This window comes from Euleptes europaea, chromosome 7 (assembly GCF_029931775.1).
Source record: "Euleptes europaea isolate rEulEur1 chromosome 7, rEulEur1.hap1, whole genome shotgun sequence".
NCBI classification, from domain to species: domain Eukaryota; kingdom Metazoa; phylum Chordata; class Lepidosauria; order Squamata; family Sphaerodactylidae; genus Euleptes; species Euleptes europaea.
In genome coordinates this window covers 39175082-39199496 of record NC_079318.1, presented here as the reverse complement: position 1 = coordinate 39199496, position 24415 = coordinate 39175082, and the positions used below count along the sequence as shown (strand labels likewise).

General features: G+C 42.8%; 1 protein-coding gene across 1 annotated transcript in view; it reads left to right on the top strand.

Annotated features, from left to right (window-relative positions):
- The first annotated feature begins 2310 nt into the window (after window positions 1-2310).
- The window catches only part of KCNK5 (potassium two pore domain channel subfamily K member 5), a 39191-nt gene continuing 17086 nt past the window's right edge, over window positions 2311-24415 (top strand). The window contains exon 1 of the mRNA XM_056853191.1: window positions 2311-2496. Within this exon, the coding sequence (XP_056709169.1) occupies window positions 2311-2496 (186 nt within the window). The remainder of the gene's footprint in view (window positions 2497-24415) is intronic.

The following is a 24415-nucleotide window of genomic DNA, read 5'->3' as shown; positions in this document are numbered from 1 at the left end:
CTCTTGGATTGCCACTCCTGATTCTTGACCTGCCGTTTGGACTAGCAGGGATCAGCACTACACTCCATGCCTGTTCTGTATCAGTATACCTGACACCATGGAACAGAGCCAGCCCAAAACATATGCTGCTTCAAGCAGCTGCACTGAACAATATAAGATTTCCTATGATCTTGCAGGGAAAGCTGAGGTAACAGATTCTCAGATTTCACTAACAGCTTTATCGATGTTCCTAAAAAACAGTTTCCCCAAGCAACAACCAGTACTGCTAGGGGACAGGACTTCATCCCAAAACAGCCTAAGGTTGCTACATATAGCTGGAGCATAAATCCAGTGGGATTTTTATATTGTGCCCTTCCTTTTCATCTTCATAACTCATGGTAATTTGCCCAAGGGTTTCATGGACAGGTGGGGATTTGAAGCCCTTCTGAGGAAGCAGGAACAGAACAAAATCCTTAAGTGTGCTTTCAGGTGAAGTCATTCTGGGACAGACTTCCGAGGTTAGGCTTGCATTGCTATAAGCAGACGCTTAGCTGCCAATGGAGATAAATGTGTTATATCCTCTAAGGCATGGGTTCTCAACAAGGGGGGGGGGATTTTTCGGGGGGGGATTTTAGGGTTCCAGGGGGGAATTGGGACCTCTATTCAGCAAATATGCATACTATTTGGAATGCACCTTTTGAGTTAGACTATCTTGGGAAGGGGGAATCATATTCTGAACAATGGTGAAAGGGGGAAATGGAACAAAAAAGGTTCAGAACCACTGCTCTAAGGCATGGGTTCTCAACAAGGGGGGAATCCCGCCCAGGGGGGATTTTAGGGTTCCAGGGTGGGAATTGGGACCTCCATTCAGCAAAGTGTGATGTCCTGTAGATTATGTACAATTTGTAAAACTATTTTTAATTTAATCTGTGATATTCATTAAAACTTATGACTATTTTGGGAAGGGGGGAATTATATTCCGAGCAACGGTGAAAGGGGGGAATGGAGCAAAAAAAAAAGTTTGAGAACCACTTCTCTAAGGGAATGTAATTATTAATTTTACTGTCCAGAGTAGCTATTTTTTTTTACTGGGGGGGACGACGACCCAAAATGACTTTTTTTAAAAACAAAACAAAAACACAACATTATCTGTGTTAAGGGGGTTACTGCACTTGTATTCCCAGCGATGTATTAAGAGTTTGAAAATGTTATAAAAATACGGTTCGCACTTTCTATGTATTCCCACCGATGTATTAAGAGTTATAAAAAATACCGTTCACACTTTGTTTGGTCCCTTTAGCTGCGAAGACGTCTTCCAACCATTTATAAGCCGTGGCGTCCAAAAACCCTTTTAAAGCGATGTTTTTTTTTTATAACATTTTCAAACTCTTAATACATTGCTGGGAATACAAAGTGCGGTGACCCCCTAAAGCTTCCCTCAGCCCCGCAAGGAACAGGGAGAGAACCAGCGACTTTTGCAAGGGAGGTTTAGCCTTGGATTGGCCCCTCTTTAGAGGCGCATTTCCCCCCATCCAAGTTCTCCAAACTCAACAGAGTTCTGAGAACTCAGATGGGGGGGGGGGAGAGAAGGAAACGCGCATCTGGAAGGCAGCAAACCCAGGGCTCCAACCTCCCGGGCAGAAATGGCCCCGGGGTCACCCGCAGGACACGCTGCCGACTGAGGTTCCCCACCCAGGTCAAGGCAGGAACCCGCGCCTCGCTTCGCCGCGGCCGGGCGCAGCTCAGCCCGCCCAGGCGGGGGCAGCAGCCGCTGCGGAGCTGCCCACAAGCGAGCCGGGCGCCGGGGGAAAAGGCTGCCCGAGCGCCGAGCGGGGCCATTTCTGGACTTTGCAGAGAGGGAGGGATCAAGAAAGAAAGAGAAAGTTGGGTCCGGCGGAGCCACCCCAGCCGGGCCAAGCGCGGGGCTGCCCAGCCTCGCTTTCCCCGCCGGGCAGGACGAAGCCGCCCACCCGGGGGACGCTCCGCATGCGCCGCTCGGTGAGGAGTGCGGGGCGGGCCGGGGGGAGCAGGAGAGCGCCCCATGCAGACGCGGGAGGGAAGGAGGGGTGTGGGGGGACAGCCGGGAGGTGGGGACGGTGGGAGGAGAAGCGGAGCGGCGGGGTGGGGGGGGGGGGAGGGAGAGGGAAATAAAAAGGGAGGGGGGAAGAGGGTGGGAAGCGAGGGCCGGGCCATTGAGCGCGCTCCTTTCTCGCCCTCTGTGCAGAGGGAGCGCGGCTCTCCTCCGTCCCTTCCTCCCGTCCCGAGGCGGCTCCGAGCGGCCCCCCGCTGTTGGCTGCTGCTGCTGCTGCGCGTCCCCCGCTGGGCAGCGCCATGGTGGACAGGGGCCCCCTGCTGACGTCGGCGATCATCTTCTACCTGTCCATCGGCGCCGCGATTTTCGAAGTCCTCGAGGAGCCTTATTGGAGGGCGGCGTCCAACGAGTACAAGTCCAAGAAGACGCAGCTGCTCAAAGAGTTTCCCTGCCTGGGCCAGGAAGGGCTGGATAAGATCTTAAAGGTGAGCTTTCCGTTCCTTCTGTTGCTGTTATCTGCCCCATTACAAAAAAAAAAAAAACCCCAAGACTGAGAGCTGCTGAGTTGGGAGAAGTCTGGCGGTTTGCCCCCCCTCTTCCTCCTCCTCCTCCTCCTCCCCCCCGTGATGTGCCTAAAAGCGCCAGGTGCGGATTTTCAAGGGTAGCCTTTTGTTATGAGCCTAAGAAAATGCCATCCGAGAGGATTTCGGGATGCATACTGTGTGTCTTGCACAGGAAAGGGAGAGTGGGAACGGCCTCTTTTTTTTCCAAACTGGAGGCGATTGTGTGCCTGGTGGAAGTCAGACGTTTGAATGAAGACACGCTTATTGTTCAGCTCTGATGGCGCGTTTCGAGCCCTGCGCTTGCCTCCCTCACCAAATTGCACAAACCTAACAATGCATGAACGAAATTCAAAGTAGACGAACGCTGGAAGACATGTGTTTGCAGAACAAACCGTTCTTTGCAAGAAGGGCATTAATGGTGACGGCAAGAACTTGAGCTGTGAGCAGTAATAATCTCGATTCATTTTTCCTTATGCTCACTGTATGTGAAATGTCATAATGCTGCTTTTCTGAAATAATGGTTATCAAAAGGTTTCCCGCCAGGTCTGTTGAGATTCAGTTGGCTTGTCACTTTTTCCAGCAACTTGATCGTACTTTGCGACTGGTTATTTTATGGTCTTTCTAGGGGGCAAGCCCAGTTCTTTGTTGGTCTGTTTTATGTCAGCAGCAGGTGCTTTGTTTCCCATTCTACTTTTTTTAAAAAAAAATGTTGCTCAGATGTATGAGTAAAATTCAGAGCAGGTGAAAAGAGTTATGGAGATGGAAAACAGAAAACAACTGCCAGGATGGAGGGAGAGACTAGCTTTGCAAAATGGTTTCTTTCCCCTTAAGCCTAACGGAAAATGCCCTTGAAGGAATGTGTAGCTTCATGGTTGTTGGATTTTCCCCCCAGGATTTGAACACCAACTTTAAGATGTATGGGTGCAATCACTTGAGAGTAAGCCCAATTGAATTCTGCAGTACTTATTTCTGAGTGAACATGCATAAATCCCAGCTGTTTCATGAGAAAAAAGTCTTGTCTGTTAATAAGCACTTCAGTACTGGTAGGCTGGATAGCCCTTTGGGCTCTTTGTCTCCTTCTGTTGCTTGAAAAGTTCAAAGGTGAAGGTTAGTTTAAAGGAATTCACCGTGAAATGTTCCTTCACTGGTTCACTGGTAATGCAATATTCAGTTTCTCTTGCTAAACTAAGAGCTCTTTTAAAAATAGCAGTATGGGGATTCTGATGAATCTTTGTATTCATGTTCAGATTTAAGTCCTCAAAGCCCCACTGATGGAAGAGGCACCAGATTCTGGAAACAAAAGATGATGCTAAATAGTTTCTGCACTTGATCCTTCTCTTTGTTTGCCTGTCTCTTTTTATGTTCTTAGTAAAGCCTACTGTGTGAAATTTTGCTTGGGACTTTGTTAAAATCTAGCTTGAACAGGGTATGAGGTCAGAGAATAAAATAAAGAACTGTGGAATTTTTGTTATGATGGAGTGATGTATGACTTGGGTTGAATGTTAAAAGCACTTAATCTCCTATGGAAATGTTCTCCTTTTTCTGGAGTAAAAGCAATAATTAGCACAAAAAGCTTTCATGGCTTTAAGAGTTGGCAGGTGTATATATCAAAAAAGGGTGGGGGCAAGATGACAGGAAGTGCAGAGAAGTACAGTAGTCTGTGACAGTTCTGTGTAAAGCTCATAGTTGTGGGGTGTTTGTACAAACTGTCTTAGAAAAGTGAACATGGAGCGTGGATGATCCAGCACTAAGGAGTACTGCATCTCTCTTTCCACTGAAGACTTTTGAAGCTAGTGTGATTGTAGATGATCCTGCAACAAGAGCAGTCAATTTTGTCAGCCAGAACAGAAATTCATAGCGCTAGTGAGTCTATGTATGTCTATCTAAAGGGAGTGGGGGGGAGACTAACAAACATTATTCTTTAAGCTTGTCATTGTCTTTCCTTTTGCGTTATTATTTGTATTGCATCTTTTAGCTTGCAAAATACGTTAACTGTCCTCACTTTAACCACAGCTATGTGAAGCTGACCATTACTGCACCTCTTTTACAATGAGAAAATGACTTGCTGATGAGCAAGAGATGGAATTTAAATTCAAGTCTCTAAGGTTACAGTTAACTATGGAATCTGTCGGTCCACTGGCATTGCACTGTATAATGTAGATGAATTGAACTGAGCTAAATTAGGACTCAGAATGAATATAGAAAATCCTGTTTAGGGGCAAGGGGTAAGTTAGGTGAGCTTTAGGAGTCTTCCGCCTTCGAAATTTGTTTGGCCACTTTTTTTTTAGTTTTTAGGCTTCTGAAACTCCTCCCCTCCTTTTAACCTTGCTCAGTGATAGACTGGCACTGTGTCATCTAGGGAAGTGGTTCTTAATCTTTGACGTATTAATGAGCGGTACTGTAGTTTGCTTGTTATTTGTGGACTTGTATTTTCATGCCCTACACCTACTACATGGGAGGCTGCTTGACAGGCTGCTAAATGAAAGCTCAGTTACTGCACAATCCATTGTGTGGGTGTTTATCTGTATAGGTGAGAACCATGCACCCACTGTTGAAGGGTTTTTGACATTTTCATAGAGGCCCCTTGCTCTGTTTAAGAGGTACTTCTGACTCTTCAGCATTTTACTTTGATGGTGTAGTCTCAGAGGCTATCTGGAATGCATCAAAGATTAGTAAATTGAACTCCAGGAACTAAATATCGCTGGTCTGGAGTAACTAACAGTGGTTTCTAAGCAGAGTCACACCCTTCAAAACCCCTTTACTTCAATTGGCTTACAGGGGTGCAACTCTGCTTGGGATGTCACTTAGGGTTGCCAACCTCCAGGTACTAGCTGGAGATCTCCTGCTATTACAACTGATCTCCAGCTCATAGAGATCCGTTCACCTGGAGAAAATGGCTGCTTCGGCAATTGGACTCTATGGCATTGAAGTCCCACCCCACCCTCCTCAGGCTACGCCCCCAAAACCTCCCACCAGTGGTGAAGATGGACTTGGCAACTCTAATGTCACTGTTATCTAAATGCTGTAGAGTGTGCCTGGCATGATTGTACACCTTTTGTAATGTTAAGCAGTGAGAGAATCTCTTGGCTTTTTAGCATAGATTCCTCCAGCTGCTTTGTCACCAAGGTTTACAATACTTTGAAGCTCTGATTCTTACTACAGTTCTCTGACAAGATGTGCCTTGCAGCTTGACACAGAGCATGAAGACATCTCTCCTGCTGAGTCATGATCTTATTTACAACACCTCCAAAATCTACCCTGTCTGTGTGCTCCAGTAGCCTAAGATTTGAATTTTTGTTCAACTGGTTAGCACTTCTCCTTTTTCAACTTCTTGTTCATCTCTTCCCATTACTCAAGTTGCATCACATCCGCTTGAATCTTTTGTCAGCTTCCATATGGTGCTTCAACTCAACTCAAATCCATCTTTTGTACTCTTCTGTCCTTCAAGGGCATTTGCCGTTTTTCTCTTTGCTCCTTCTATTTTTTTTTCATTAAAATTTCTGTGCCAGCAGGCTAAGAACTATAAGAGCTACATAGGTTTTGATACAGTATTTCTATGCATAGCCCAAGTGCATCCACCAAGGAGCTTGGATGGCATATATAATTTCCTTCATTGTACCCTCACAATAGCCTTCTGAAGTAGGGTAGGCTTCGAGAGACTGGCTGGCCCAAGGTTCATGGCCAAGTGGAGAGTTGAACCCAGTGCTCCCTAATCTCAGTACAGCTCCATAGCCACTACACTAACATGTGCTGTGGGAAAGAAGTCCACAATTCAGAAATGAATAAAGTCAAGTTTAACAAATCCTAGTTCAGTAGTTTCACATTGGAGTGGAGTTCTCACTTAGGAGTAGAGTTCTCATTTGGCCACTTCACTGGGTGAGTATTGTAAACCTTTCATGTCTGAGTCTCCGTCTAAGAAACTAGACCATATGCTTTTAGAACATGGGTAGCAAACTGGAAGAGTGTAGATATGTGTGGCAGTCAGTGGATTCCAGTAAAAGGCACTGTCTATAAAGATAGCTAACAGTTACACTGTGGTGTTCAGAACTTGAACTTGCTGTATCCCATTGTGTTTAATAAGGCTTACAATCGTATTTACTTTTTTTTAAACGTATCTTATGTCTGAGAATGTTTTAAAAGGCATGTAGTGACAGCAAGGGATTAATTGGTACCAACTAGTGAACTTTTCTGCTTCTTTTAGCTTTGTTTAAATAAATTGTTATGTTGTATAGCAGCTGGCAAAGGCCATTTCTAAAGAAATGGAGAAGTTTGGATAAGTGTCGGCGGGGTGCACAGAGCTGGCTGGGCATGTTGGAACGACGCGAGCCGGTGTTCCCCACCCCGACGGCCAGCTGGGAGGTGGGCGGGGCGCACAGAGCTTGGCGCGTCGGGACGGCGCGCTGGGAGGCGGGCGGGGCGCACAGAGCTGGGCGCATTGGGAGGGCGCGAGCCGGCGTTCCCCACCCCGACAGCCAGCTGGGAGGCGGGCGGGCCCGCACAGAGCCCGCTGGGCACATCCAACGGCCAGTCTTATGGTCAGGTGCGTCTTATGGAGCGAAAAATACGGTATTTTGTTCACAAATGCTGGATTTCCATGGCACTCTACTTCAGAGCAAGAACCATAAGAATTTAGTTTTATATACAGTATGTATTGTTGAACTTGACATATCCTGTGAACTGTTTTTTTTTAAGCTTAGTGTCAATGTTAAATTTTCCTTTCATCTATTTAACAAGTAATTTGTGGTGCTTTATAATACCACAATAATTGCATAATCATTTGCTCCTTGGTGGTAAAATGATAGGCATTTTCTAAGAATCTTTTGTATTGTATTCATGGGGTCACACAATGTCCCAGCTAGTAACTAGTTTCATTTCCTGCATCATCAGTCTAAGGACTTTCTCACTAGAATCTTTTGAAGGAGCAAGTGCACTTGTTAGTCCAAACTTCCACCTGTAAAATGCACATAATGTAAATGTATATGAGAAAAGACTCATTCCATGTACATAGCTGTGTTAAGTTTGGATATGATGCCAAACCATGGTTTGGCATTATGTGACGTAACCATGTGCTTGTAAATGCGTTCTTCTCTCTTATACTTATTTAGTCGTAGGCAGTTACCGCACATGTATTCCCAGCGATGTATTAAGAGTTTGAAAATGTTATAAAAAATACTGTTCGCACTTTCTATGTATTCCCACCGTTGTATTAAGAGTTTGAAAAAGTTATAAAAAATACTGTTCGCACTTTGTTTGGCCCCTTTAGCTGTGAAGACGTTTTCCAACCATTTATAAGCCGTGGTATCCAAAAACCCTTTTAAAGTGATGTTTTTTATAACATTTTCAGACTCTTAATACATCGCTGGGAATACAAATGTATTCCCCCCATTGTCAGTAACTGACTTCAAAATTAGTGCAAGCTGTACGTCGGTGGAAAGTTCTGTCAAGTTGAAGCTGGCTTATGGCAATCCTGTAGGGTTTTCAAGGCAAGAGTGAAAAGGCAGGAGTGAATAGAGTTGGTTTGCCATTGCCTGCCTCTGTGTAGAAACTCTGGACTTCTTTGGTGGCCTCCCATCCAAGTACCCTGCTTAGCTTCCATGATCCAACGCAATTGGGTTAGCTTGGGCTATCCACTCAGAGCAGGCTGTACTTTACAGTTGCATAATCCTTGACAAACTGTAGTTTGTATTTCTCCTCCAGACCACTTTGTATGCAACAGTAAATTAAAGCTTGCACTAAATCAGAAGAGATGCCAACCCACGAAGGGAGAAAGAAACATAGTGCAGTGTTTGCTTGCATAGCAGACATAAGAGAAATGTAGCATCAAATAAATTTACTGCTCCCTTCAGACATGGTTTAGTTAAACGGATGGTTAGCATTATCCTATATTCTAATAGCCAAATCAGCCAAAACAGAGGTTACTTAAATCTGGTGACTGGAGCCATGAACGAACAAGACAGATCTTTCTACGAGCCTGAAAAATGCCCCAGGTTTGCAGAAAAATCAGAAATCTAAATAAATACACTGGAGAGGGAAAAAACAAACAAACCCAAAATGATAAAAAAGAGCACCTGTAGTTGAAGAAATAGAAGCCCTCAGTGGCAGTCTGCCATGGAAGATCACTTGGTGATGTTGTAGTGTACCAGTCATATACTTTCAGCCTAATCTACCTCACAGGGTTTTTGGAGGATAAAAATGAGAGGAAGAATTTGTAAACTGATTTGATCCCCTCTGTAGAGAAAGGCAGGGTGTAAAGGAGGGGAGAAAGCTGACGACGACAGATGGCAGATAAAAGGTCGGTTGGTGAATGGCTGAGAAGGAGGGAATGAGGCAGAGAAAGGGGAGAGGATATGGGGGTTGTCATATGGTGGCACATAGGAAATAATGTGGGGAGGGAGATACAGGAAGAAGTGATGTGTCATACCACAAGTCTTTGAGGGTTCCCTACCATGCAAGTGGGCCTGCCCCAGCACCCAACACCACACCACAGGGCCATAGTTTTCCTACATAGTGGCTGGGGGTGGGGGAGCTGAACACAGAGGGGCAGATACAGATAGGTTGACTGTTGGGTGGGAAGGAGAGAGGGAAACAGGAAAAGGGGAGAGGCTATGGGGGCTTTCAGGGAAGGGAAAGAGGAAAAAGTGGAGGAGGGGAAAATGAGATGCCCCCCTCCAAGTCTGTGCGGGTTCCTTTTTGTCATCTGAATAATGGCCACTCTGCTCAATATCATTATCACATATCAAACCAGGATCTAAAAATTTGATTCAGAGTTAATATATTTACAACAGTTTGTCATTTGAAACTAGTGAACACCTGGCCAGAGTAAAAATAATGAAACTATTTCTTTTAAACGCCAGAATTTGAGTGATCTGTTCAGACTTTCACGTGCAGCAAGATTCCTTGATTTTAAGAGATTTGTGTATTGTGGCAGTGCTAGAGTTCCTGTAGAGCACCAGTGGTCTTCTGTCTGACAAGGCCAAAAATCCTCAGCTTCTGATTTCTTTGTGTAATGCCAGACTCCCCTATACTTCTGAAATTGTGATGGAAATCAGCTATAAGAAATGTCTAAAAATTCTGCACCATGACCACAGATCATCCAAATGGCTGTCTTAATCTTGCAAGGATGGAGATCTTGCATTTAATTTTGATTGCATGCTGTTTTTCCACTGGCATGCCTGAAGCCATTAGAAAGGGAAATGCGATAACTATATTGAACAAAAACCAGTTTACTTCTGCCCAACAATCTTAGTTTGTGGCATTTACACTTTTAACATCTGCATGAAGTAACTAATTTTTTTGCCCTCTTGCAGTATTCCTTTCCCTAGATTTAACAGCCATTGGCTATTCATCTGCCATTTCACACTTTTAAAAAGGGGGAAATGAAAATTAGTTTTTTCTTGACATTATAAAGAGAAAAGTTGCCACATCTCTTCCAGTATGAAAATACTTTATGCTTTTGAGTTGTATACTGATGATAAACTGTTGGCAAAGGTGGAATTGGATAACCGAAGAATTTCTGTCCACCTGGATTGATTGTCTGACTACTAATAGCTACATGAGATGATATTCTATGTTTAAAATATAAGGGAGGTGCTAGGGTACAATTTTTACCCTTCTGTGAACAGGGCTAGAGCAAATGAAGTATATACCCGTGTGCCTTCATTTGCAGCCTTCTTTCTTACAATATTGTCAACAGAATTTTAGATTCTAGATTTCCTGGCACAGACTTGCTGCATGCAATGAAAGCACTTTACCCTATTTGTGTTAAGAAACATGTTTGTGTGACACCAGTATCAGTTATGTTGCATCATTTCCCTTGTTCTTGTGCCTGAAAAAAATTGGGATTGCGTACTTTATTAGGAGAATTATTTTGAACCCAGTAGCATTTTTAACAATAGATATTATCTATGTAGGCATGAAGGGGGGAATATAACGCAGTATAAACCTTATTCAGAATCTTGCTGCTGTCTTGAGAATTGTGTGTCTCTACCTAGTTCTCTATATATGAGAAATGACATTTGTTCCAATTGCCACTGAAAGCAGAACATGCCACTAAGTGGCATAGGAAGTTGCTTTAACTGTCCTCTGCCAAAATATTGTTTTTTTCCATGGTTGTTGAAATGGGCTTGTGAAATGGCTGACAGCCCACTGGGTTTTCCAAGGGCTCAAACAGCAATGTGAACATCCATCAGAATATCATCCTCTGGTTCTTCCCAGATGAGACATTTTTATCTGAACTGTGAATATAGAGACAGATGCACCACACAGACTACAATTTTAGTAATGTGTCCAAAATATTTTCTCCTTTCCCTAAAAGTAACAGACATATTACAAATAATTCAAAATATTGCTGGGCTTGTTTAATCAAATGCTTTTTATACTACTTTTCACACCTATTGAAGTTTGCCTATTTTTATTAATATTTATGTTTTAAGCTGTTTCAGAAGCAAAAGTATATTGTTGGATGTAAATACAAAATCTCCTCCCAACTATGTCCCATAGTGCATCGGACCGAAACAATAGTGGTAGGAACCCCCTAAGGTGGGAAGAAGCTTTAACATCTCATTATTCCAATGTGTCTGTAGTTGCTCCACCCCTAAGATGAGTCAGGAGCCACATACTATCTGAAGCCAGGTTTTACGTATTGTTCATATCTGTTATAAGCTACCTTAGAAACAAAATGATCAAAAGATAGAGTGTAAATCCTCAAAATAAAGAAATGGTAGCTTGGTCAAAAGCTTGAGTTGATTCTGGTTCAAGCAGTGAATTGAGGACCATGGCGATCATGACATTTCAAGACAGACATACCATTGATTGTCCCAGTTGGGTAAGCGAGGAAGCAGCTGCTGCGGATATTACAGTTAAGTCCAAAAGTGAACAAGATGTTTTTGGTTCTTTTCAAAGAACAGGATGCTATCTTCGCCAAAGCAATATCTTGCCCCACCCTTCATTTGCTTCTGGGTGTCCCACCCTTAATTCATTTCTGGGTGCTTTAGGAAAAAGGCACAGACCGTCTCCAAGTAAACTGTCCAGCCTAGTTCTGTATTGCTCCTTATAATATATAGAAGACATATTGCCATATCTTTGGCCTAGGACAACACCCTGAGTAGTCCACTATTTCTGTCATTTGTACAATGTAGTTTGTCTAGATGTCTAGCCATGCAAGCCTGTGGAAAATTACTCCAGTCAAAGCCCGTTAAAATCGATTGACCTATACTGGAGTAACTCTGCATAGGATTGCATTGTTAGCTGCATAGCTTCAGTTTAACATTTGGGGATATTGTACATAAAGGATCTGTTTTTGCCAAGAACTTCATTGCAATCTCTGGAAATAATTCCAACTTTAACTATATTATGCGGGGGAAAGTGATTTTAAGTACCAATATGACTCTTGCAAGTTGAGAAGTAAAACTAAGGTCAACACATGTAACAGTAGTAACACAGAGATTTTTCAGGGAGTATCCTAACTTTCATTTTACAGATATTTTAAGAATGCAAATCCAGACGTGCTCCAGTATGGACAGCTGCTCTGTTGGACAGAAGTCCTAGCAGCTGTTTTCCCTTCTCCGACAGAGCATAGAGATGATCCAATTTCAGACTTCATGATGCAGCTTCACTTGCAGCTGCACTTGTTTCAAAAGCGTGCTTCCTTTTTAGTGAAACTGCAGTATGCTCAGGAAGTTAGAATATCTGAGGCGAAGTTTTAACAGATAGAGGGAAGTACATGATAACTTTTTTTCTGTGGCACTGAGGGAAGAGTAAACAGGTACCAGAATTAGAAATGGGGACAGGGAAACAAAGAGTTCTTAGCAGAAGTCTGCCGCTTGGTCGCATTTTTCAAAGGCAAATTTGCATTCGGTATCCACTTCTTATTTGCCTGTAATATGAATACTCTGTTTTCTAAAAAAAACCTTGTTTCTTACAAGAGCTGATTGTGCTAGTTCTTCACATGGTTTATCAGCCCACCATGCAACTATGTTGATATTATGAAGAACAACCACAAGAAAGCAACAATTGTGTAAAGCCTAGGGTTCCACTAGAAGAATGCATCATATGTAGAAACGACTCAAAGCAATTGCACCCCATCACAGGCCATAGATTTAGTGGATATGGCTGCATTATTTATTGATCAATAAATTTCTATGCTGCCTCTTCAGAATCCTGCTTGAGGCAGTTCACATTCAAGTACAAACTATTAAGACATAAGCAGCATAAAAACTTTCCGTAAAACAGAGCACACCATTAAAAAGTTGATAAGACAACCCCCCCAATTAAAAGTTGGACTAAAAAGATGTGTTTTAGCTTGGTGTCTAAAAGAAAGTAAAGTAAGTGCTGGGGGGCTTTGCAAATGCAAGGTGCCACCACTGGAAATGCCATCTCTAGTCACCTCCTGTCTCACCCCTAGCAGGGGAAATAGCGCGCTGTGAGCTTTTGTCCAAATATTCTCCTAGCCAGTGTGTAAATTCCATGGTGATTCCAAATCAAGCAGTGGGAAGAACAATAATTGCTAATAAACCAGACTCCAAAAACTCACATGACCAACCACTGAAGAAGTGAGCTGTGGCTCACGAAAGCTCATATCCTGCCAGAAATTTTGTTAGTCTTTAAGGTGCTACTGGACTCTTGCTCTTTTCTACAGTTCCCAGTGGTTTCATGTAGCTATTAAGTAACATGAAAGGCAGAACTTTTGGCCAGGTAGCAACGTTTATGTCTGTCTTCTGGAGTCTTCCTGACACAGGCAACCAAGACAGTGTTGGTTCTACCATCCCAATCTCTTGGGTGGGAAAGAAAAGTTATCTCGATCATTTGAAGATCCTGCAGATGTCTGAAACAGAGATAATATTACAGTACATTACCTTTCCGTTGGTACTAAACCTCTGAATTTTATCAGGTTACATGTTAATTTTTTCTGAAAAACACACAAGGAAATCGCTTTTCCATTTTAATCTCCCTTGGTGGTTCTGGGCTTTGAAGGGTGCACGTGTGTTTTGTACATGTACAATACGTATATGTGCAAGGGGTTTGAAGGGTGCACTTGTGCTTTGTATATGTACCTTAGTACAAAAAGCAAAGTAATTTTAGAATTAAGCAACCAGTAATGCTGTTTGTACACCAAGACATATATCTGAACTCCAATTGTACTAACAGTGGAACGTACCCTGTGTCGCAGCTCCTGTTTCTCTGTGTTGCTTATGAAACACTGAATTTCTGTTGCATGGCCATTTAAACAAAAACAATGGAGATGAGGTTTTTTTTGGGGGGGTAATACCATTGACCACACCCTTAATCATCTGCGTAAACTGAAAATATCTCTAAAGTAAAAATATCTAAGTGCTGTTGCACAAAACAGCAACCAGATACTGCTTTGGCAGTACTCTGCTTTGAATGGTTTGTTTAAATATTATTGAAGGATTCCCCCCCTTTTTATAATTACATGAGATGTTTGTTCATTTGTACCTTGTTTGAGCACCATGCCAAATAAGTAAATGTGGATGAGCAAGCTATTTCATACTGGAGATGCAGGTAGATTTCTGTATTCAGTATGTTGTGTTGGAAGTGGCACATCTGAAGAATCGCTCCAGTGATGCTTTGCAAAGATTGAAATGTAGCTAACTTCTGAAAAGGAGGAAATGTGTGGTATATCGTTGCTTCTTGAAAAACTGCTTGTGTTGATGAACTTCTGTTCATTCTCTCTCTCACTTCCTCAATACAAGAATAGACCAAAAAGTTTCTGCAGAATTCTTACAGATTTGTTTGTGTGTGAGAGAGACAGACAGAGCACTCATTTGTCCGCCTCTATTCAAAGTTGGATGGACTAGAAAAAATGTTATACAGGCGATAGGTAGAAAGGTAAAGGTAGTTCCCTGTGCAAGCACCAGGTCATTACTGACCCATGGGGTGATGTCACCTCACGACGTTTACTAGGCAGACTATGTTTATGGGGTGGTTTGCCATTGCCTTCCCCAATCATCTACACTTTACCCCAGCAAGCTGGGTACTCATTTTACTGACCTCGGAAGGATGGAAGCCTGCATCAACTTTGAGCTGTCTACCTTGAACTGACTTCTGTCAGGATCGAACTCAGGTAGCGAGCAGAGCTTTTGACTGCAGTAGTGGAGCTTACCACTGTGAGCCACGGGGCGCCTTCATAGTGGCGATATGAGAGCTTTAATTGCTGCTAAATACTAACATTATGGCAATTTTAAGCATAAACCATTTTGGGATCAATTTTCAAATGACAGTTCTCAGTTGAGCTCAGTTAATTTGGTTGCTTGGTGAGCCATTTGTGCAAGTCAACATAACACAAAATTGCAAATTCATCCTGAGGTGGGCAGAAATGTTTCTCAAACTCTCCTGTCTGATTCAGCAAGGTTGAAGTCCATTAATGCTAACTTTGCTGCACAAAAATTAGTCTGAAAAGCCATAGTAAATATGACAACCTGCTAGTGTAACCACCAATACATTGTTCCATTGCGTGGAGTGGAGGAATGAGTACTGTATGTTATGAAAAGAAAATGTGCTAGTTACATAGCTTGGTTTGTGCCTCCAGTCACACTGAACCAAAGTAAACGCTACATGGAGTAAAATGTTTTTTTTTATATGGATTGAATGAGGTAGAGCTTTTCCCCCCTACCCTCTCTGTTTGAAGAATCCAGACAATTGTGGGAGATAGAATTTGTGAGTATGTCTTTAAGGGCATATGAAAAGAGAAAGAATCCAGTAGAATCTTAAAGACTAACAAAACTGCTGGCAAGAGTCTGAGCTTTTGTGAGTCACAGCTCACTTCATCAGATACAGCTAGAATGTGACTCCATCTGTCCTTAAGCAGAGAAGAGTGAATTCAGACACCCAATGGCAATAGCATGTAAATATCAATAGCAAGTGAATAACAGTAGCAGGCGTGATTGGATTAGGTGTGATATGCAGAGGGGTAGTAGGCAAGGAGAAATCAGCATTGGTAATGATTACCATTGCTTATAATGATTACCAGTGCTGATTTCTCCTAGCCTACTACCCCTCTGCATATCACGCCTAATCCAATCACGCCTGCTAATTTAACTGCTATTGACATTTACATGCTATTGCCATTGGGTATCTGAATTCACTCTTCTCTACTTAAGGACTGAGGGACTCACAGTCTAGCTATATGTGAAGAAGTGAGCTATGACTCACAGAAAGCTCATACCCTGCAAGAAATTTTGTTAGTCTTTAAGGTGCTACTGGACTCTTGCTCTTTTCTACTGCTACAGACTAACAGCGCATTCCTCAGAGGAATGCCTGTGCCGGGCTTAGGAGGCAAACTAGCGGCCTTGCCTCCTAAAGAGGCACCACTGAAACCTCTGTGTGTGTGCGTGTTAAGTGCCGTCAAGTCGCTTCCGACTCATGGCAACCCTATGAATGAAAGTCCTCCAAAATGTCCTATCTTTGACAGCCTTGCTCAGATCTTGCAAATTGAAGGCTGTGGCTTCTTTTATTGAGTCCATCCATCTCTTTTTGGGTCTTCCTCTTTTCATGCTGCCCTCAACGTTTCCTAGCATGACTGTCTTTTTCCAGTGGCTCTTGTACTGAAACCTCTATCCGACGCAAAAAAACCTCATAGGGTTGCACGGGAGATACACCTAAAAAATGGCGTATGAGCCAAAATGGCTCAGGAGGCCGACTAATGTCAGCCCTGCCCCCCGGCCGGCGCCATAACGCCCCCCAGCTTGCCGCTGTGGCCTGTGCCGGAGGCCGGATGCCAGCAGGAGGCTCCGGCAGCTTCCGGGTCCAGAGCTGCCACGGCGGCAGCCGGGAACTGGCGTCTGGGCCTGCACACCGGCGCTGGGGCCACTCACACCAGCGTGTACCTTCCGGGCACTGGCGGTGTGAGCCCTTGCGCCAGCATGTGCCGTTGCCGGCCTCCTAAGGCCTTTTGGCACAGCCACCGGCGCATCTCAGGAATGCTCTGTAACACAACTACCCATCATGATCTATCTTTGAGGATATACGTAGGAGCAGGACATATGTAGGAGCAGAAAAGAATGTTGTATATTTGCCAGGTGATTACAATGATGGGAGGGAGACAAACCAAGAAGGATATTAATTGGAGAAGCCCAGATGGGTACAATACATATGGTACCCAGAACCCATGCTCCATATTAAAAACCAGCCTTTGAATAGTGGAAATGGAGTCAACTTTTGTTTGTACTTGCAGTCCAGTATTCCCCATTACGTTGTGGATTACATGTTCTACAGAGTGGTACTATATTTATAAATAAACTGTACTGAGGCAGTCTTTTTAAAATCACCTGTTGTATTAAGGCCCGCTAAATAAAGCAGGAAAGTTGATCCAGCTTTCCAACTGCCCATATTGATAGATGTAGTGTATTTTCTGAACCTAGATTGATATATTAATGGTCTTATTTCCTTCCACTGCTGTCAACACAGTAAAGCTTCTGTAACTTCAAAGCAAAGGAAACAGGCATCTCAACATCGTGACTGAGCATTTGTATAATCATTGTTTCTGGTGATATGAGGGCAGGATAGCTCCTAGATTTTGTTTTTTTGTTTTGTTTTTTGGTGGGGGTTTTTTGCCATCAAGTCACAGCTGACTTAAGCAACCCAGTAGGGTTTTCAAGTCAAGAGATGTTCAGAGGTGTTTTGCCATTGCCTGCCTCTGCGTTATGACTTCACTTCCACTATTCAAAGGCTGGTTTTTAATATGGAGCATGGGTTCTGAATACCAGATGTATTGTACCCATCTGGGCACCTCCAATTAATATCCTTGGTGGTCTCCCATCCAAATACTGACCAGGGCCAAGTTAAAACACTGATCTTTAAAGGGTTTGTTTATTTGTTTATTGTTGTTATAGCCAATGGCCAACATAACTCTTTAAAGTGATAGTTGCCTAAAAGAGAATACTTGTAAAACAGTTACTTATCTGGGTACCTTTTAAATGTGCAAGTGCTAATTTACTTACAGGATGTTCTCACTCTACCTGTAAATCCTGTTGGACTTAATTTTCTAGCATGTTAATTCCCAACATGAGGTTGGGGGGGGGGGAACATGGGACATGGCACTTGTTAATATTTTACCTGGTGCCAAGTCGCTCTTTGAGTCTTGGTGATAAAATCCCAAGTGGCTTGACTGGAACAGAAAAATACAGGGAGCTTTGAGTCAGTCCCTGCATAACTTGCAAAGCACTCAGCTCATCCTGGGTAGTTGCAACACAGCCATGTGCCCTCGGCTTGGCCATAGACACCCAACTTCCTTATGTCTCTGAGTTGGAAAACCTCTGCACACCATGAAGGAAACAACACCCTTAGAAACTGAAACCATGCGGTATCTCTTCCTGAAAGCACTGCTCAGCACGGGAGGTCCTTCAGAAGAGCACAGGAAGCACTGGTTTTTCACTAATTCAGAAGCAGCTGAATCAGTTATAAGATGATGTTTGGCTAGTTGGCTTCCCAGGATTTTGTAATCAGCCTTCACCTCCATGACTGCCATTTTGAAACTGGCTGTGCCCCTGTGGCGTTCATTTTGTTGAGGTGTCTCAGAATTCTAAAATTCAGAGGCTTATCAAAGCTGAAGATCCCTCTTCTAGCCTTGACAGTACAGCCACTTACCTTCCTATGGGTTTCTTAGAATTATTTTTAGTTTCATTAGTCTGGAATTACCATAATGTTTTGAAACGGAATGAAAAGGGACAGTTAAAAGATTAAAGATCCTGTCTTTAAGATGATGTATTACAAGAAAGCTGCCTTGTAACGTCAGTAGCTATTTCCCAGGATATATTTTTTTCCATTTCCTCTTAAATGTTCTCTATGCCAAGAGGGGGAAAATATGCTCGTGCCTCAAGAAGAATCCTGACCTCAGGCAGACTTTTGTGTTCAGTCTTGTTTCTCTTCTGTATTTTTCCATGTGTTGGTTATAATTGTCACAAAATTCTGAAGAAACTGTTTCTCTGCACGCTTGCAGACAAAATTGCTATCCTTCAGGACAGAGAGGGTACAGCATGGTGCAGTGGTTAAGAACAGTGGTTTGGAGCGGTGGACTCTGATCTGGAGAACCGGGTTTGATTCCCCACTCCACATGAGCAGCGGAGGCTAATCTGGTGAACCAAGTTGGTTTCCCCACTCCTCCACATGAAGCCAGCTGGGTGACCTTGGGTGAGTCACAGCTCTTTGAGCTATCTCAGCCCCACCCACCTCAAAGGGTGTCTGTTGTGGGGAGGGGAAGGGAAGGTGATTGTAAGCCGGTTTGATTCTCCCTTAAGTGGTAGAGAAAGTCGGCATATAAAAACCAACTCTTCTTCTACTGATGACTGTTTGGAGTCTGGAATCCTTTGTGCATAAAGCAAGACATATCATTTGTTTTTATCTAATACCTGATCTAAATCAGGGGTCCCTTTTTGTGCCTGTGGGCACATTTGAAATTCTGACACGGCATAGTGGGTGCAGCAAAAAAATGGCTACCACAGGAGGCGGAGCCAGCCACAAATTGACTGCCTGAGCTTAACTTCAGTAAGATAGTACAGATCCTTGTGCTGTGGTGGTAGCTGCTGCCAAAGCAACATTTTTTTAAAAAAAAAAAATTGCTCAGCCAATAGTCCAGTAGTTAATTAGAAGCTTTGCTGAGCAAAAGCCCTATCTGGGCCCATCCACTTCCTAAAACCCTTAGTGGGCTCCAGAAGAGGTGTTGGTGGGTGCCATGGGTCCAAGGGCACCACATTGGGGACCTGTGATCTAAACCTGTGATCTAAAGAGATAGTATGAACCCTGGGTGATGGCCACTGTTTTTGGACTGTATCAAGAATATGAATTCTAGACAAAAATTACCACCTCTTCTCTTGGCCTTCTTTGGCTTTTCTTCAAGAAATCTTCTAAGTTGTTCTTGACAAACATGACACTTGAATAGTCTCATACAGAATGTGCGGGGAAGGAGCTGTTGCTCATTGTGGTATAGCTGTCTCACTTCATCGCTACCCATTGATGGGACCTTTTATCAAAAAGCCTGAATGTTCATTTTATTTGTAATTCTTAGGCATATGAAGAAAATCAAAACAGATCAATTCTGGCAAGCATAAGGCAGGGTATAGACAGTAGGCAACTGCGTTGTCATCATCCTGTTCACAAAGTCACTAGTAGTATTTTCTAGTTCTGCTGATCTTTGCAATGGATGCAGAACTGAATCTTGAGATTTCCCAAGCAACAGTTGGCTATTATATGAGAGAGCAATAGGAGAAAAGGCATCTCTTTGGTGCTAATGCTATCAGCTTTCAGGGGCTCTTCAGCAGTGTAAGGTGTATGCGTCTTTCCCCTCCCCAATAATATAGATGCTGAAGATCACCTTCTTAGACTATCATCTGCAAGGGCAGATAGGCTATTAAAGCCTCCAGGAAGAGTCCTGGAGGGCTGTCACCCCCCCCCCACCTAGAGAGAGTGGTGGGCCCAACTTGGAAGCGTCTCCCAGCCCACCCTCGTTCTGCCCACCCTCACCACAGTGTGGGACAGGATGTGCCTATCCTCGCCACAGTGAGGGCTGGGCAGGTGCTGTCTCCCTTGCAACAGGGCTTAGGTGGGCTGGGGGCAGGGCTCTTTTCCAGGGCCATTTCCTCCCCCCTCCCCCGTCCACCCCAATCACCTGTGTTTTTACTTGCTTCTGCAAGAGAAACTTGGCTACCATTTGCAGAGAATACACCTAGTCTGGTCAGAGGCAGAAACAGCAATTTTAAGTGCTGCAGGAAGACTAGGAGTAGGTTTTAGAATCAGAATTTGGTGAAATAATTATTTTGCCATCCACCATAAAGAAAGCAAAGGAAATTGGTGTAATGGTTACACTTTTTTGTATATATGCCATTTATTTGTTTAATTGCTTAATTGGGATTACAGTTTAACTAAAACTGATGATCCTTACACATTTGTATCAGTTAATCAATCCTCTCTCTTATCAGGACAAGTCATGCTCTTCAAGGGTAATTGTAACCAGAAGGATTATTAACTAGAAGTAGCTTTTGAAGAGAATGAAAAAAAAAACCAAGCATGTTAAGCCTTATATAGAGAAGTGTAAAGCCTCTGAAATATGCTGTTGCTTATTTTTTTTCTGAGATCACGAAGTAGGTCAAAAGTGTAGCGATGACAACTTTGCTGTGGGTGTGGTCCAGAAGTCTCTGGCTCCCAGTAACTTTTGCTGGCAATTATACGTGCAAATGTACTGTAAACTGTCAGACTCGGGGTGGGAGTGAGGAGGTTACAGCTACCATGCTCATCTTCCATGCAGATATCAGCATGGCTCAGGTAATGAAGAAAATAAAAAATAACAAAGAGTAATGTCAAACCACAATTTGCGGTAATCATAGGTTGGTTTACATCCCAGACTTGAACACAGCAAATTATGGGTGGTGCTTTTTGGCTCTGTACCTGAATCTTCAGGTGCTATTCTAAACTGCTCAGCCTTGTTGCTCACCATTATACTTACATCACCTAATAAATGCTTGGAGGAAATGGGTTTTGGTTTTTTTAACATGGCAGATGAAATTTCTGTGCTGTCACTCATCGGATGTTTATTTTCTTTCACTTAAACGCAGCTATGGGGTGGAGGTTGAGAATGAGTTTATGGTCTGGAGAAAGGAGTGTTTTGGGAAACTGTCAGTGAGAACTGCCAGAGCGGCTTCATTTTCTGCTCACTCTGGTTTTTCATCCTTGAAGGGTGCCAGACCACAGAGCAAGACTGACATCTCAAACTCTCTTTTGATGATTTGGATGTAGTGCCAAACCATAGTTTGCCCAAACTGTTGCTTCCAAGCCAAGGGGATGCATTATTTGAGATTCCAGTTTGCTGTCTGCTCTCAAACCATGGCCTGACAGGTCAAACGTAACAAACCACAGTTTGCAAATTAGTGTTTGATGTTGTAATTGGTCGATGCTACCATGTTTAAGCTGCAGTTGTTGGTTATAATGTTGCCTTTTATGTCACTGTACAGTGTTCATCTGTATGTCGTGTTAACTGGTTACAACATGCTTACTTGGCCTCAACATCTGCACTGAAGTAACATGACCCAGCATCTTGTCTAATTCCTTTCCTTGGAAGATGAATGGTTCTAGTGTGCAATTCAAATTGTTCAGGTTTTTCTTATACCGTATGAAGCCAAATTGCCTAGTTGCAAGCATTAAAATAGCTAGCAATTGTATGGAACACACACAAAAAAGGGAAACGGAAATGGGATTGTAATAAAACATGCTGTACTAGGGCTTTTCGGAAAAAAGAAAAAGAGATAAGATTCTTAAATTTATGGTAAATCAGGACCTAGCTGTAGATTATAAAATATAACATGGATTTCTCCCTAATCGTATTGGGAATAAAACTACGCATAGTGTATAATTTTCTTACATAGAAAATAAACAGGAAACCAGGGAGTTTACTTATGTGCTTTCAGTTTCAGACTTTGCCTTAAACTTTGGGCACTCGGGTAAGAGGTTTGCTCAAATTTAAATCCACGTTGTGGCACAATGAAGTTACAAATGACAGAGAAACAAGGATAAATGTGGCATCATGTCTTAAAGTCTCAAAATGTCTGTACGTGCAGTAGTACTGTTGAATAAATGCTGTGGAAGGTTGGGAGAATGGTTAAAAAGGGTAAAGGCATGCCATTCACGGAGGATTAAAATATAGTTTGGATATCTTGTTTTTTTTGTATTGGTGGGTTAAATAGTTGAGATGTAAATACATCTTACCCCATTTATTATTAAACTTTTGTCCATGCACTTGTAGCTTGGTTTGCCATCCTCCAGGTGGGGTCTGGAGATCTCCTTGAATTACAACTGATCTCCAGACTAAGAAGGTCAGTTTCCCTGGAGAAAATGGCTGCTTTGGGGGGTGGATTCTATGGCATTATATCCTGTTGAGCTCCCTCCCCCTAACCCCACTTTCCTCAGGCTCCTCCTCTAAATCTATAGGGATTTCCCAACCTGGAGTTGGCAACGCTATTTGCAGCGCAATGTTAACTTCATCGGCTGAGAAGGTATCCCTGTTCATTATAACGAGAATTGTCTGCAAATAAGTATGGCTCTGTTTGTGGCCTAATTTTGTTTGAGATATTGATTTTATCGATTTTATGTTATTTACTTTGGTAAAAAGTCTTTGCACAACATGTTGGCCTGCTGATTAGAAGGAATCAATGGCCAAAATTTAATTTGATATAGTCTGAGTCACCAGATATTCCACTGTGGTGCATAAAGCTTTCTGCACCTGTACAATTGGAAAAGAAATACTTGTTTTAGAAGAGGGATTGCAACACACCACTGGAACTTTATTGCTGTTTTTGGAAAGATAACACTGCAATTCAAAACAATTGTTGAATGACAAATGGTATCTGTTGGCAACAATCAGTTTTTTCATAATAGGCAGTGTTAGAAGAGAATTTGAGTAAGGCCTCTGCAAATTTAAACAGCTATCAGAAAGTGCAAGTGTTAACACCTCATTTGTTTGTGAACTTTATTTTTTTGGTGAAATAGCAAAGATTGCATTTCATGTTTATCATATGGATAGTTGGTCTTCTTAAACTGTATCAGCACATTAAATAGAGTTTAGCTTGCATGTTGTACCAGTGCACAGCTCTTTCCCAATCTGCTAATGCAACCCTTGGGACAAAGATCTGCCCAGGACAATGACATTGCATCATGTTTTCAGGAACCATTTCAAAGAGGAAATAGCACATAAGCTCGATGGTTTTGGTGCAACTCATGTTTGGCATTGGAATTAATTCCATGCCGAATCCACTCTTTGCACATTAGAGTGTGACTACAGGCTGGTGTCAGTTGTCTTCGGTGCTTAAGAAAGCTATAGTCGATAAAGGTCACACTGTACCTTTTTGGCAACGAGACACAGAGGGAATCGATTTCTAATCCCAGAAAAAACACCTTCTTGTTTTGAATCTTTTGTAACAAAACAAAAATCATTGTTACAGTCCTTATAACACTTTTGCCCCAAAGACCGACTTTTGAGTAGACCTGTTTAGGATTATTTCTTCAGTCTTTCCAAATAAAAGACCCACTGAACTAACAAGCATATGATAGGAAGTAGTATAACATCAATTACATGATAAACTAGTGGGCACAGAGATATGACCCAACCAGGGTCAAGTCTAGCTCTGTCCACAGTCAACTAAGAGATCTGGGGACATGAAACACAAGCTGAGTGCCTGGAAGTACACCATAGTGAAGAACAAGCAAAGATTCAGAGCCGTGAAGGACTCTAGTACTACTAAGTGACCTTGCCCCTCCATCATGACATTGCTCTTAGTCCGCATGCAAAGAGAAGTAGGAGACGTGGCACTCTTGTTCTCTCTGCATGCACACTAGCAGCAGGCTCTTTTAAAAATTCTGCTGCTCTGTCATTTCAGGAAGTAGTGGCAGGCTGCCAATTTATAGTGTGTTTTATAATGCTGCTATAATGTAATTATAATTTTATACTGTACTTTAGGGTGGATTTTTTTTCCAAGTTGTAAAGTTGGAGTAACCAGAGCCCTCTCCCCAACCCTCAACATCCCTAATTCAGATTACTCATGATCTGTTAGTACCCAGGGAAGGAGAAGAGTAAAACTCTATAATGGACCCTGAGACATCAGAGAGAGCTTCCGGTTTGAGCAGCAGGATATCTCTCTAACCACTGAGGCAATTAAAATAATCACTGCTGTTGTGGGACTATATGTATAGACCCATTTTACAGTATATCTGGGGTTTTAGAATTTTTAATTAATGATATGCGCTTCCCTTAATGCAGGTGCAAATGAATGCTGCTGCTGACTCCCATCCTGGGCCTTTTGCAGTGGTTAGGAGCGGTGGACTGTAATCTGGAGAACTGGGT